Source organism: Drosophila pseudoobscura, chromosome 2 (genome assembly GCF_009870125.1).
Source record: "Drosophila pseudoobscura strain MV-25-SWS-2005 chromosome 2, UCI_Dpse_MV25, whole genome shotgun sequence".
NCBI lineage: Eukaryota > Metazoa > Arthropoda > Insecta > Diptera > Drosophilidae > Drosophila > Drosophila pseudoobscura.
In genome coordinates this window covers 23,967,886-23,981,176 of record NC_046679.1, presented here as the reverse complement: position 1 = coordinate 23,981,176, position 13,291 = coordinate 23,967,886, and the positions used below count along the sequence as shown (strand labels likewise).

Genomic DNA, 13,291 nt, shown 5'->3' with positions numbered 1-13,291 from the left:
ATAGTTATGTTTTATTGTTCGGTTCCCCCAGTTCCCTTTCTCTTCTCTACTCCCCTTCTCTCTCTCTCTAGGGCCTCTCACGTGCACTTTTCCTAACGTTCTTCCAGAGCCTATGCCTTTGGCTTTTCCTATGCTAATTTTCTCATACGGCAAACGTTTTCTGAATATTAACTTTTCATTATTCTCAACCCGGGGAGAGGGGGGGCTGGAAGGGAGGGACGAATTAAGCCACTCGGCGCCTGTCGTGGCCCTAACGGTAGCGGAACTGCTCTCTGGAGAGAGGTGCCTTTTCCAGCAATTGAAATTCTCTTCTCTCCTGCACTGCCATCTGCATAATCAACAGTGTTTGAAAATGCAGTCAGCAATTTGTGTGTCACAAACAGTTTTGACACCAAAACGCCCCAAAAATCTATGCACCTATGCAATTATTAGAGGACTGTCATGAGTATAGGGTGTTCAGGGGGTTGCCCAGGCAGACGACCGAGGGGCGTTGCCGCATGAGGCGTGAAACAGTGGGAATATTATGGGAATTGGGCCAATTGTGAGGTGAAGCCCAAAGAAAGGGAACAAGATCAGGGAAATAAATCTGTAAATCATTCCCAGACCTAAATACTTTCCTTTGCAGCCATTTAATCGCACTAACTTATTTAAATTCTTAAGAAATATTTTTTTTAAATTAAACAAGCAAAAAAACATCGAAAAATTAAAAAAAATTTAAAGAAACGATTCATAATTTTTATTTGTTTTTTTTGTTTTGCTAAATTATTAAGAATTCATTTAATTTAAGTCCGATTTGTTAATCAAAAGATTAATTAAGAATTAATTAAATACAAAAAAATTTTATTATAAAGATGCGCAATGCATAAATATCACCACATCCTCTATGAATATCCTGCACTTCACAGTAGGAGATCTCAATATTTGGGAGGTGCCAAAATCATATCCCAGAAGATAGAAAATTGTCTATTAAGTCCGAAGAGATACAAATGTATCTATAAACAATTTATGATCGTATATATCTAAGTTTTTTATTTCTCTAATTTTTATTTATTTATCTTATTATTTTTGGTAGATTTGGCCACTTTTTAAAATTAAATCTATAAAGAGTTCTGCCCCATCATCACAGGACCATCTAGTATTTATTTAGACAGCCTTTACGATCAAATATATTACATTTAAGTAATAAACAATAACATGTGGGTTATAAAACCCACATATAATACCGTATTTGCATATTAACAATCACCTACAAATGGATTGCAATTAAAATTCCATAAAAATATTCATAATTCGGAGGTGGAGGACCAACTCTTCCTTATGCAATCGCTTTCAATTTCCACTAACAATGTTTTCCCTCTTTGAGGGGGAAACATAACTCCAACTCCAACTGCAACTGCAACTCCAAGTCGGAGTCGGAGTCGATTTTGGTATCCACCTCTTAATTTACTTGTCTCTCGTTTGGGGTTTCTTTTTTTTTTTTGCATTTGGCCAAGGCTCGTGCCACATGCCCCCGCAGGCCATAAACAGATTTTTATTTTACATATTTTTTATGATTTTTCTTTTATTGTTGTGAAAGCGTTTTGTGCCAAGGTGTGCGCAAAGAATACAAACAAAAAAAAACAAAAAACAAAAAATTATAAAGAAGAAAAAAGTAAGCAAAAAAATAATAAAAATTTGGCAACTTGTGTGCCTGATGTTTGTCTGTGTTCCAATAAAAATGCAACATTTATTAATGGCTCATAATGATTGTAGGTGGTCTCAAACCAAAGCCAAGAAATGAGATCAGTCTACGTGTGAGGAGGCATTAGATACCCTAGAACAGAGGCGGGCAGGATCTTTGGACTTGGTTAAAGTCAAGCAAAAACAAAGAAAAACCACCACACGACATGCATTTTGTTTTTGCAGGAATCGGGCGTTCTTCTGCCTCGGAAGATCAATCGTTTCTATATAGTAGCTATAATTTTGCGCACAACTATGAAGAAACCCCTTAAAACATACCCTTTGATGGCAGATGAGTATAATAGTGAGGCATTCATAGCATTTTCAAGCAATTTTCTGAGAATTTTTCATAAAAATAGATAGAAGGATATGGCTGTGTCTCCTCCACTGTTGATTGTGATCAAGAAAAAGGTTAAGCCTTTCATTTGGACGGCAGATGAATGATATATCGACACGATCTTGGCGTTTCCAACTCTCATACACACATGTGTATATAATGTATACGGCAAAAAGGAGCGATTTGTGTTTAAAATTGAATACAGCTTCAAATATGATTAGTTCTCCAATTGATTTCATTTCTATTTCATTATATTATTTCTATTATATTATATTTATTTCTGATTAGGAATTGGGATTGGGATTACATCACAGCTTCATAGATGCTTCCTTCCATATGTCTCCTGTATGTCTTCTATGGAAAATCATTATACCCTCTCGCCAAGAAGGGGTACACAAATAGAGCACTGGCCAAAAACGCCCACAAAAATATTGTGCAAGGCGAATCATTTTTTTCCATCCAATTTCTGTATTCGGAACGCATTAAAAAGCCATAAAATATAGCTTTCAAGCCCGTTTTGATTGCATTTCAGGCGTTTTGCGCAATGCCAGAGATCCGATAAGCGTTAAATGTTTAATTAGACCGCTAAATGCAGTGCCCCCTTCAGCCCCCCTCTCCCTCTCTCTCTCTGCAGACAAACAATAATGCGATTGTCTTTTCCTCACATATTAATTTATCATTATAAATAGATTTATTGTCTTTGGGGGTCTCTGTCTCTGTCTCTCAGTTTGGGGCTGCCTGACACAACAAAAGAAACGAGTTTGTCGCCTCAGTCTTTTGTCTTTCGGTTTAAGGAAAATCTTTTGTTTTTGTCAAGAGTTTTTACAGATTTGCATAGATTGCACGATAGCCTTGATTGGGGCTTAAACTTTTGATGGATCATCTTGGGGGGGAAGTATTTAATTGCTTTAGCGGAGCATAGATATATGTGTATTTTTTAGGGGAAAGTTGGAAATTAATTAATGGGAGTGTTGCCTAAAATGTGCGAAAATTCTACAAAGAAAATTGTATATTAATTTCTAGGGGCTTCCATTCTCTTTTTTTTTTGTATGGGTTTCAAGAGTAAAAAATTGTACAAAAATATTCCAAGAAGTTTTAAATTTATATTTAATTTTTTTTTATGATACAACAAAATAAAAATAAAATATAAGTAAAATAAATATGAGTTCATTTAGTGGTGCAAATTATGATCACATAGGGAATATTTTATATTTTTTGTTCCCCTTCCCAAAACCATATTTATGTAATTTCTATAAGAAATACCAGAACAAAAAAACCTCTTCACGGAATCCCTTTACAAATTGAAATTATGTTTTCCTTGCTAAACTCTGATCTTTAGCACACAATCCTCTTAAACAACCAATTTATTATTTCATTTGTCGGTTTTTCTGTTATTTTTTGGCTTGGCTTTTGTTTTTGTTATGCTAAAAAAAAACCCATCAAATTGGTGGCCAACCTTTTGGTATTTAAACTTGACTCGAAAACAAACTTCTCTTTATACGAATTGAATGGCTTTGCTTTGCTTTGCTTTCGTCTTTTTCTGTGGTTATGATAATCCGTGTGGAGTATCTTTCTGTCCGTCCGTCCCTCTGTCTGTTTGGGGTCTCTCACCCATCAAGACATCACGTAATAGACGATCGGTCGGTCGGTAGTTTGGATCGTCCGGTCACTGGTTACACCTGTTTCTTCACTGTCTTTTTGGGGGCCTTTTTTGTTGTTTGAAAATCGTGTAATGATATGCCACCATCAGGGTTTTTACAGTTGCATGCCACTTCTGCAGGCATCTGGCATCGCTCTCTCTCTCTCTCTCTCTCTCTGTGGATCTCTCTGTCTTGTGAAAAGTTCATCAAACGCATAGGCATGCCACAAAAAGCGGCAATTGCTTTGCCTAACCGAAAATCAATGGGGAAAAAAAACGGAAAAGCTAAGGAAAACTCAATAGCATTTAATTTGAGGAAAAGCCATCCCATAAACACACCTCCTGGCCCTCCTCTCTCTCTCTCTGCAATTAAAATGTTTAGTGAAAGTTTTTTATGGCGATTTTCGCATAGGTTGGATATCGCGTAATCAAATTTCGATTAAAAAATTTGCTTCAATATTCGCACGTTTTTATATTCCGAGGGAAAAAAAACTCGTATGCTAATTTAAATGCGTTTCGTTGAGGCGACAAATTGGAAGTCGGAATCGTTGGGGAATCGTTGGGGAATCGTTGGGGAATCGCTGGGGAATCGTGCGTTTGTTGAACTTCATTTGCATAAATCGGAGGGGCAACAACAGATGAAGAGACGGATCGAACCAGTTTTTCTGTATAAACATATATATTTGTATACGATTTTGATGCCAAATAAAAGGTGGATGGAAAGTGAAATCCCAAGCCAAAAAGAAAGTGTTTTTTCCTTCTGTTTTCATGGAACGACGCCCGACGATCACATTAGGTTGTAGGAGGAGAAGGAGGATGAGCAGGAGGAGTAGGAGGAGAAGGAGGAGGAGCAAGAGGAGGAGGAGAAGGAGAAGGAGGAGTTGGAGAAGTTCGTTCAATTCAATTTGTTTCTTTTATCTAAATTCAAATGCATTTGATTAGTCCCCATAGATAATATTCTAATGAGTGCCCAAAAAACGCTAATGATGATGTTTTAATTTATGGCTTAAGTGGTTTCCAGATGACATTTAACCTACACCAAAAGGCTGGCCAGATCTATTTAATGTGAACAGCCGTTGGCATGGATATTGGTTGCACATGAGCGATTTTTTGGGGGTTCGTTTGGTTTTTTATGGCCAAAAAACACTTTGACGCCTACGCGGCTTAAAAATAAGGTGTAACTAAAGTTAATGTCTTTCAATTTAATAACGAAATATATACAAATTTATATTTGTTTTTTTTTTATTTCACATAAAAATGTTCAATTTTGACAAGCGATTTATCTGCCAGCGAGTGCCGGCGGAGGAGGAGCGGAAGAGGAGGCGCTTGAGAAAGCTTTTTATATTAAAGTTTGCTTTGATTTGGCCGCTGCAATGCAAACAGCTTGTGCTGTGTGACGTCACCGATTAGCGGGGGGAGATAATCTGTGGGCTGTGAAGGGGTGCGCTCAATTAGCGACACGCTCTGAGCAGAGGCTACTCTCAAATTAAACGGTTCATTAGGCGGCTCTCACGTTCCTCGCCTTGCTAGGGAGGTGTGGCACATTCTCAGAGAGCTCTCTTACGGTAATTAGTAAGCGATCTAAAAGCGTCACCATGGCTGTTGCCTTTTCTGTGAGTTTTTGTTTTTCTTATGAGTAGCAATGGTTGTTGTTGTGCCTTCCATTTAGAAACTTTGCTACTCTCCCTGACTCACCACTCTCTGCCGCTCTCTGACTCACACTACTCCCTCACTCGTCACACGCTGCCTGCGCCTCTTTCGCACACTTCGCCGCTCTTCATACCTAAAGCACAGGTCGGCAGTGTCCTATGCGCAGTGCATAGAAAAGTGTACTACTGCTGCGCTGCCGTGGCCGTATAACAGTGGCTGGCAGCAATGCGTTCCGTTTTGCCTGTTGCCTACGCACACAAACGCAACTTGTGCGTGCCGATGCCTGACCTTAAGCTTATCTCTATCCCAATTTCCCTCCCTTTTCCTCTCGTACACAGAAGCTGATCAAGTGAAAGAGAAGACAGAGCTTGCGCCAGCAGAAGGCATGAATGGACATGAATGAATAAATGGAACTGCCGCTTACACCGCTTACACATCCCCATTCAGTTTTTGTTGTTTATTTCACATTTCTTCTTACACTGTCTTCTCCCTAAGTTTTGTTTTCGTTTCGCTTCTTCTCCCTTCGGCCAGCGACTTCCAGGCACTTGGTCTGGTCTTCAATCTCAGTGTGAAATTGATATCGTATGGGAAGTAAATTAAGAAGAAATCAAAGAAGAAGTCGGAGAAGGAGAAGGGGAAGGGGAAGGGGAAGCATAAGCAGACATGTGGGAACCTGCTTTTGGATATTGCATCAATTGGTAACCAGAAACCAAAAAAGTGTTGCACAGCCAACACTCCCCTCCCCCCTTAGCCGAATATCATAATTATTTAAAGTCATTAAACTTCAAGAAATCAAATCTCAACTACATATCAAAAGTTAACCAACTGAAAGCAGAGATCTGGGGGCTACGAAAAAAAAAACCGAAACAAGAAAATCCCGCCATCGATAAGGAAATTATGTATTAAACACATTGACGATTGGACAGGCCGCCACCGCCCGTCCGTCCAACAGCAACAACATGATCCCCAGGACACTTGGAGGAAAAAATAGTAGAAAAAAAAATAACAGAGTTAACAAGTTGCTACAGCCACAGATAAAACGGGAAAAGAAATTGGAGCTACGAGAACCGAAGTGGGGGATACCCTTTAAGAGTGGAGCCAAAAAAATGGTTACTTCATTTGAATTTATTTGAAATTTGGAGTACATTGAAGATAGTTGCGGTACGGGAATCTATGAGGTTTATGGTTGCCCGATTTTCATCAACTTTGAACGGATTATGCCAAAATATTCCACTGAACTATGTGTGGAGAAGTACAATAGATCGTTCTTATGGCAGCCTTGAATATAAGATACATTATAGACCATTCCTTAACGTTTCCGGCTATAGATTCGCATGTATTCTGTGCTGAAGGGATTATTTATAATTTATATAGCTTTCAGATCATAAGATTAGACGATCCTCATTTGCCCAGAACATAGCTACATATATCGAATATCACTTTGAATATCTTCAGTACTACTAAAATACTTCATTTCCTCCTTGGCCAACGTCTCCTTATAGCCACAATACTCTACTCTTTTAAGAGCATACCAAAAAGGAAAAAATATTGACTAAAACTTCAAGAAAATCCCGCGCCACACACCACAACTGATTTTGGCGGCTGTCTCTTAAGTGAATTAAATATTGCACAATATCGCAGTGAAGCAAAGGCAAAAAAAAAAAAAAAAACTCTACTACTCTTTGGCCAGAAAAGCCGGGCCGTGTTCATTGGCCATATAAACGGTAACAACTCGAACGACGACGATCTGGATCTCCCTGATGTTTTGCGGCTTCGTTACTCTTCGATGTTGTTGGTGTTGGTGTTGGTGTTGCTGTTTCTGTTTTAGCTGTCAGTCAATTGCAGTCCACAAATGGCTTAAATGCGCGCTCATGACCGCCAGCAATAAAATAATTAAGATGAAAATAAAAACAGGCAACAGAAAACACGAGGAAAAAAACTGCAGTATAATTCACACTTGGAGTGTGTTTCCCGAGTGTTTTCAGTGGTCCATAATGAGGCGTGGATTTAGGGGTGCGGTTGAATTGACTTCAATTATTGAATATGGAGTGGCTTACTCGAGTTTATTCGCATCATTAAGGGGTAGAGGATCATGGGAAACAAAATATACATCGTGAAAGGGAGAATTACTACAGGAACTGGTATCGATAATTCCTATATTTATCGAAAAAATATATCACAAAAAGAAAAATATCTTACAGAAAACTGTTGTCCATTTTTAGACGATAGTGCCTTGAATTACTTTTAAGATAGATAGATAGATATAGGATGCTTTATGGAAATATTCTCATAGGTAATTTTTCAATATTAATGATCGATTATTTCTTTGTGTAAATCGATAAATCCCGATATTTCTCTGAGGGGTAACAAATATCACCTACTAATCCAACAAATAAATAATAATACTACTACCAGCATGAGAAAACTGATTGATAATCTCGATAATAAAACCGATAACTTTATTATTCCGATACTTCTGTAAAGCAGCAACGCTTATCCAGATCATTTCGCACTGTATATATTTCTGAATGTTGTAAAATACCGCTTGGCGTTGCTCCACTTACATCTATCGACTTCTAAAGCAATCTTTGATTACTTTTGCAGCAAAAACCAGCAACACATTATCCCCCACACCCACTTCAAGATTTCCACACTCGATTCGCAAGCTCCGAATATCATTAAAGTTTCAAAGAATCATCAACAAATTGTAGAGCAATCAAACGGAAAAAAAAAACCCCGAACAACATCTCCAAGAGATACGACGATAATAACACCCAACTGTCATCAAAGTGTTTTGTCAATTTTTCCAGGGATTGGTCAACATTGGTGTCTCGTATACTCGTACTCGTTGTAGAAGACAATTTACACAATCAGCGAGAGGCCCAGAGCATACGAGTACGAGTACGAGTGCGAGTACGAGGCAGGGAAACGAGACTGCAACTGCCACAGAAACTGAGACACTGCGGCACACTGAGATTAGCAAAACAATTATGGTGGTGTTTTTTTGTTTTTGGTTTTTGGCTTTTTTCACGAAAATTGCAACAAGTTAATTCCACTTGGTAATTGGCCAGAGACTGGGCGATGGCCGAATAAATCAATTCGTAGGGCGGCACAAGAAAACTGCGGCTGCGGCGGCTCCATAGTAATTTTCCACTTTGCAGACATGCTAATGGATTTGTTTTTCCCCCTGAGATTTTCGCCACACACACACACACACTTACTTGTCAATGTAATCGATCGATTCGATTTCCTTTTGTAGCTTTCCCTCGCCGGTACTGTTCTCCGCCGCTTCCGCATTGGCAGCATCTATAAGATAGTGGAGGAGAAGGTAGGGTTTGTAATTAGTAAGCAATCGATATAGAACATTGTGGCTGCATAAATTAAGAGTTGTGTGGACAAAATTTATGAGTTCTTTGCACTGGAAAATGGTAAACACATGTCACATCTAACTTGGCCAACATAAATCGTAATTAGCAAGAGCTGCACGCACAGGCGGCCAAAAGGAAAAGGTAGTCTAGTCCCATTTAACCTTAGAATCGTATCATATACAAAACAGACACTTTTACAAACGTATAAATCGTGGCTTGTGGCATGATTTATGCGACAGCAGCCACAGCTGAGCGATTCATATAGATCACCTCAAAATGCCGAACAAATGTCAATCCGAAGAACACAGAATGTGCTTTAAAGACGGTCTGTCTATCTGTCTGTCTGTCTGACAGACACTTCAAAACGAGTGGAGACACACGGTTCTCAGAGTTTGTTGGTAACTAAAGGCGTTAAAGATGAATAAACGAACAATAGATACCCTCGCGTGCACAGATTTGATAAAGGAGTTCACCGAGAGATCAAAAATCTTTCAATTCATTGTTTTCTGTAGATATATCTCTTCGGTTTTAGCGTATAGCCCACCTGACAACTCCAAACAGAAACAGACAAGCTGGCAGTAACTGGTGTATGGTACAGTGCGTTTCGTAACTACAAAGACTCAACAAGGGTATTTCGAAGAGATAATAGATACTGGTCTAAAGAATCTATGAAAAGGAGAAACATTTAAGTCAGTAAATATCGAATATTGCAGATAGTCGATAAAAGCCCGCAAGTTATCGAAACATTAAGGGCATCGTTTATCGTACAAAGTAATAAATCGAATAAGCAATGTCAAGGGATTGGAAATTTTGATCAATTCAATCACTATTTATCGAATGGTTATTGAACAAATTGAAAACACAATATTTATCTAAGATTTGCAGTTCTGTCGATAAAATAAAGCTATCGGTATATTATCGATATTACAATCGATCGATTATAGAATATTTATTGACATTTTGCAAGCTAAGCTTTGAATTTATTAACTTAAATTAATAAATTATCGATAATTTATCGAAAGAATGAAGATTTATTTCAATTTAATCACCAGAAACCATTCACCAAAATTTTAAGAATATTTACCCTCAGAATGGTATTATCAGAGGTCTAAATTTCCCTTTTAAACAAGTTATATTATTCATTTTTATAGAATTCAAGACTTTGATTGTATTTATCACCTATCCTACACTTTCGAAACGTATTGTACTTAGACAGAAACTTGTCTAAATCTAGGCAGGTCTTTTTTGGGGTCTCTGGCAGAAGGAGGCGAGGAGGTGTCCGTACAGAGTCTGTCTAGTGGCTCTGGTGGCTGGTGGCTAAGACAGCGACAGACACCTCAAGTTCAATTGAAAAATGCGGCAAAGAGATCGCAAATATATCGCGGCTATAAAGACCAACCGCATTGCCAGACAATGGATACATATGAATGAATATACGAGTACAGAGATTGGGGCTAGGCATTGGAGTTCGAGTTGGAGTTGTAGTTGTAGTTGTAGTTGGAGCGCCCAGCTGTGGCAATGTGTTTCAGACAAGTTTGTTGTAGCAGATATGACTGGAGTGACTGGATGTCTGTCGTCGGGGCCATGGACTCTGTCTCAGGCGGTGGAGACGTAGACGGAGACCCCAAGACAAGTCGAAGTCAATGCAATTTCATGCATGCAAATTAGTTTTTCAACCTGTTGCAATTTGCTATATGATCTCCAAAGAACGAACCCCTCCCTAATAATAAGCGCGGAAAGTGTTCCCAAGGAGAATGCTAATTGGAGCGACTCATGAAAAATAGTTCACAAAATTATAATAAAACTCTGGCAAAGTACTCGTACTCAAAGTAGCAGTGAACGCAAGTAGACGCTGAAGCAGAAACAGAAACATTAACAGAGGCTCATTCGTGCATATCCTAGAGACATGCGTGAGAAAATCATCGCAGAACTTCTCACGGCACCCAGGAAATTTATGCACCGCCAGAAGCCGTACCAGAAAGGGGTCTAGACTCCGTCTCCTGATGGCCAATGCCTGATTTTATACTTGTAAATTACCCACTGCTCTGCACTTGGCAATGAAGATGCTCTCTGCCATTGTCCCCCCCCTCTGGGGGTCTTCTGCGACCGTGGAATGGGGCGAATGTGCGGCAGGGAAAATGTTTTTGCATCTCTGGCCAAAGGCGGAGTTTGGCACATTTTTAGGTTGTTGCCTTCGCTCTCTGGAATTATGTTTTGCACAAAATTATGATAGCAAAGAAAAAGTGTTGGAGTTGTGCCAGAAGCAACACGGCTTTTATGGCTAGTAGGTGCCATGCTTTTTATTATGATCGTAAACGAAGGCTGCAGTTGGTCGGGGTCACCTTTTTTTTGCTATAGAAACCGATATTGTGGGTAGGTATTGGTTGGAAATTGGAAAATGCTGTCGTAAGAAACAAACTCTTACGCGAAGAACTGCTAAAAGGTGGGTTTAACAAATATAAAACGTTATTCGAATAATGGAGGAAACTTTTGATGGCAGAGCGATTTGGGTTTTTGGTGGGTGGAAGTTTCAGGAAGAGAAAAAGACTAGCCTTCGATTCCAGAGTTTTCAAAGCAGATTTTCAAAGGCCAAGAATCAAACAGAATCTAATTCTTATTGGTAATTGGCCTTCAAATGTTTCAGCAACGATTCTATTCAATTTTGTGAAGGATTTGTTTGAATTTTATGGAAGATTTGATAGAATTTGAGAGACTAAAGGCATTTGGTGGAATATTCTAGGTACTTTTGGGTTAGATTCTAATAAATAGCATGGACTAGTATACTATTTAAATAAATATTTAGGAAAATACTAGGAATACAATTTCAGAGGCACTTCTAGAAGGTTTTTGATCATTTTTGGCTGAAATCCTTATTCTTTTAATGATTTTTTTGGGTCTACGCAGCCGGATATTACCCAATAACTTTCTTTCGCTTTCACTATCACTTTCTCTCTCTCAGGGGACGCCTGCCCTTGAGTTTAGTCTGCGCCTAGCACTCACTTCTAGTACCTCTTTTAGATCTTCGATCTAGAATCGATCTAGTACCTCTATCGCTATCAAATCCGCACATCTTTCACTATCGTTCGATGTACTCTAAGCCCCCGCAATAAACCATATATTTTTATAATAATATATCCCAATTATACGATGCTGTAGCTCAACAGATTTTAAAGAATAATAATTTCAATAAAAAGTAAATATAAAAATATTCTTCAAGCTATTTTCAGTTTAAAAGATTTTTCAGACCAATCTAAATCTAAATCTAAAAAAGTTATGAAGTATTTTTATTCTTTAGATATTTTTCATTCTAAAATAAATTTGTTTTAAACCATTTTCTACTGCATTCAGATAGAATTGTACTTCAATTACAGGTAATTCCCGGTAACCGTTCGATTTACCAATTATTCTTCATGATTTTTGCATGAGTGAATCCCAATTTGTTTTAGCAAAAGGTCGTAAACCTTTTGGCTAGCACCACTTCTAATCCGTAGGTAACGGTAATTGTTAGGCAACAGGCCATAAATGGGCCAACATTTTATTAGACAACACGCAACAGACAAGCAACAACAACAAAACGCATTACTTCTGCGGTTGGTCTGACGCGAAAGGCGTTAAAACATGACTTTGGCCACAAAGTTTTAGAGTTCTAAAAGCCACAAAATCCCTTTGCCAACAAAATGAAGGCATATCCAAGCACAAACAAAACAGAATCCAAGAATTATCCCAGAAAAATACAAAAATACTACTAGGAGAGAGATGGATGATGCGGCCGAAAGCGGAAGCGGAAATATCTTGGCCAAGTTACGGCAATTTGTGGTTTTTAATAGTCTCATCGGGGAGACTACGAGGGGGGGTTGGGGGGCCTTGGGAAGTTGGGAATCTGGTCCCATTACCCCGCTGCCAACGAACGGTTTTATGGGCGCTGTAATTGAGAGCACTGAACATGAGACTAGACACATTGGAAGGACAGACAGACAGACAGAGAGACACCCCATGCAGGGAGACAAATGCCAGGGAGGCGGGGTGGGGCAGGGGCAGGGGCAGGGGCATGGGCAGGGGCACGGCTGTGTGTCTTCATTTAATCGTCCAACACTTGTGGCAGCAGCATATCGCCGGCCGCCTGCAACGTGACGAATGATGTCCGATGAAATATGCAAAATATTCCTCCGAGCAGCAGGAAAGAGACAAATGTAGGAAACTGCACGAGTAAAAGAGAGACAAATGGGGCGGGAAAGACAGAGACAAATACGGGAAAAATACAGGAAAAATGCAGAAAGAGGGCAAGAGGTGGGGAATGCCAAAGAATGGTTGCGGTGGCTGCACAGGAATCGCGCGATAAAAAAAAAGAAAAACAAGAAGCAAAGAAGTTTACAATTACCGTAAAAAAAATACAGAAAAAAATGTTTCCAATGACTAAATAAATCAGCGTGGGAAACGATTTATGTAAGCGAAAAAAATTCACAAGGAAAATAAATATAGGAGCGGGGAGGGAAGACGAAGACCCGCAAACAATTATCATAAATTGTATTGAGCAAATTAAATACAGGCAATAATAAATACCACACAAAAAGAGCAGCG

At 39.0% G+C, this 13,291-nt stretch overlaps 1 protein-coding gene across 6 annotated transcripts in view; it reads right to left on the bottom strand.

Moving 5' to 3' along the window:
- pyd (zonula occludens-like protein polychaetoid) overlaps positions 1 to 13,291 on the bottom strand; it is a 115,386-nt gene that overhangs the window by 60,406 nt on the left and 41,689 nt on the right. For all 6 annotated transcript variants that reach the window (XM_015182474.2, XM_015182467.2, XM_015182470.2 and 3 more), the window contains exon 2: positions 8,567 to 8,651. In XM_015182474.2, the coding sequence (XP_015037960.2) occupies positions 8,567 to 8,651 (85 nt within the window). The remainder of the gene's footprint in view (positions 1 to 8,566; positions 8,652 to 13,291) is intronic.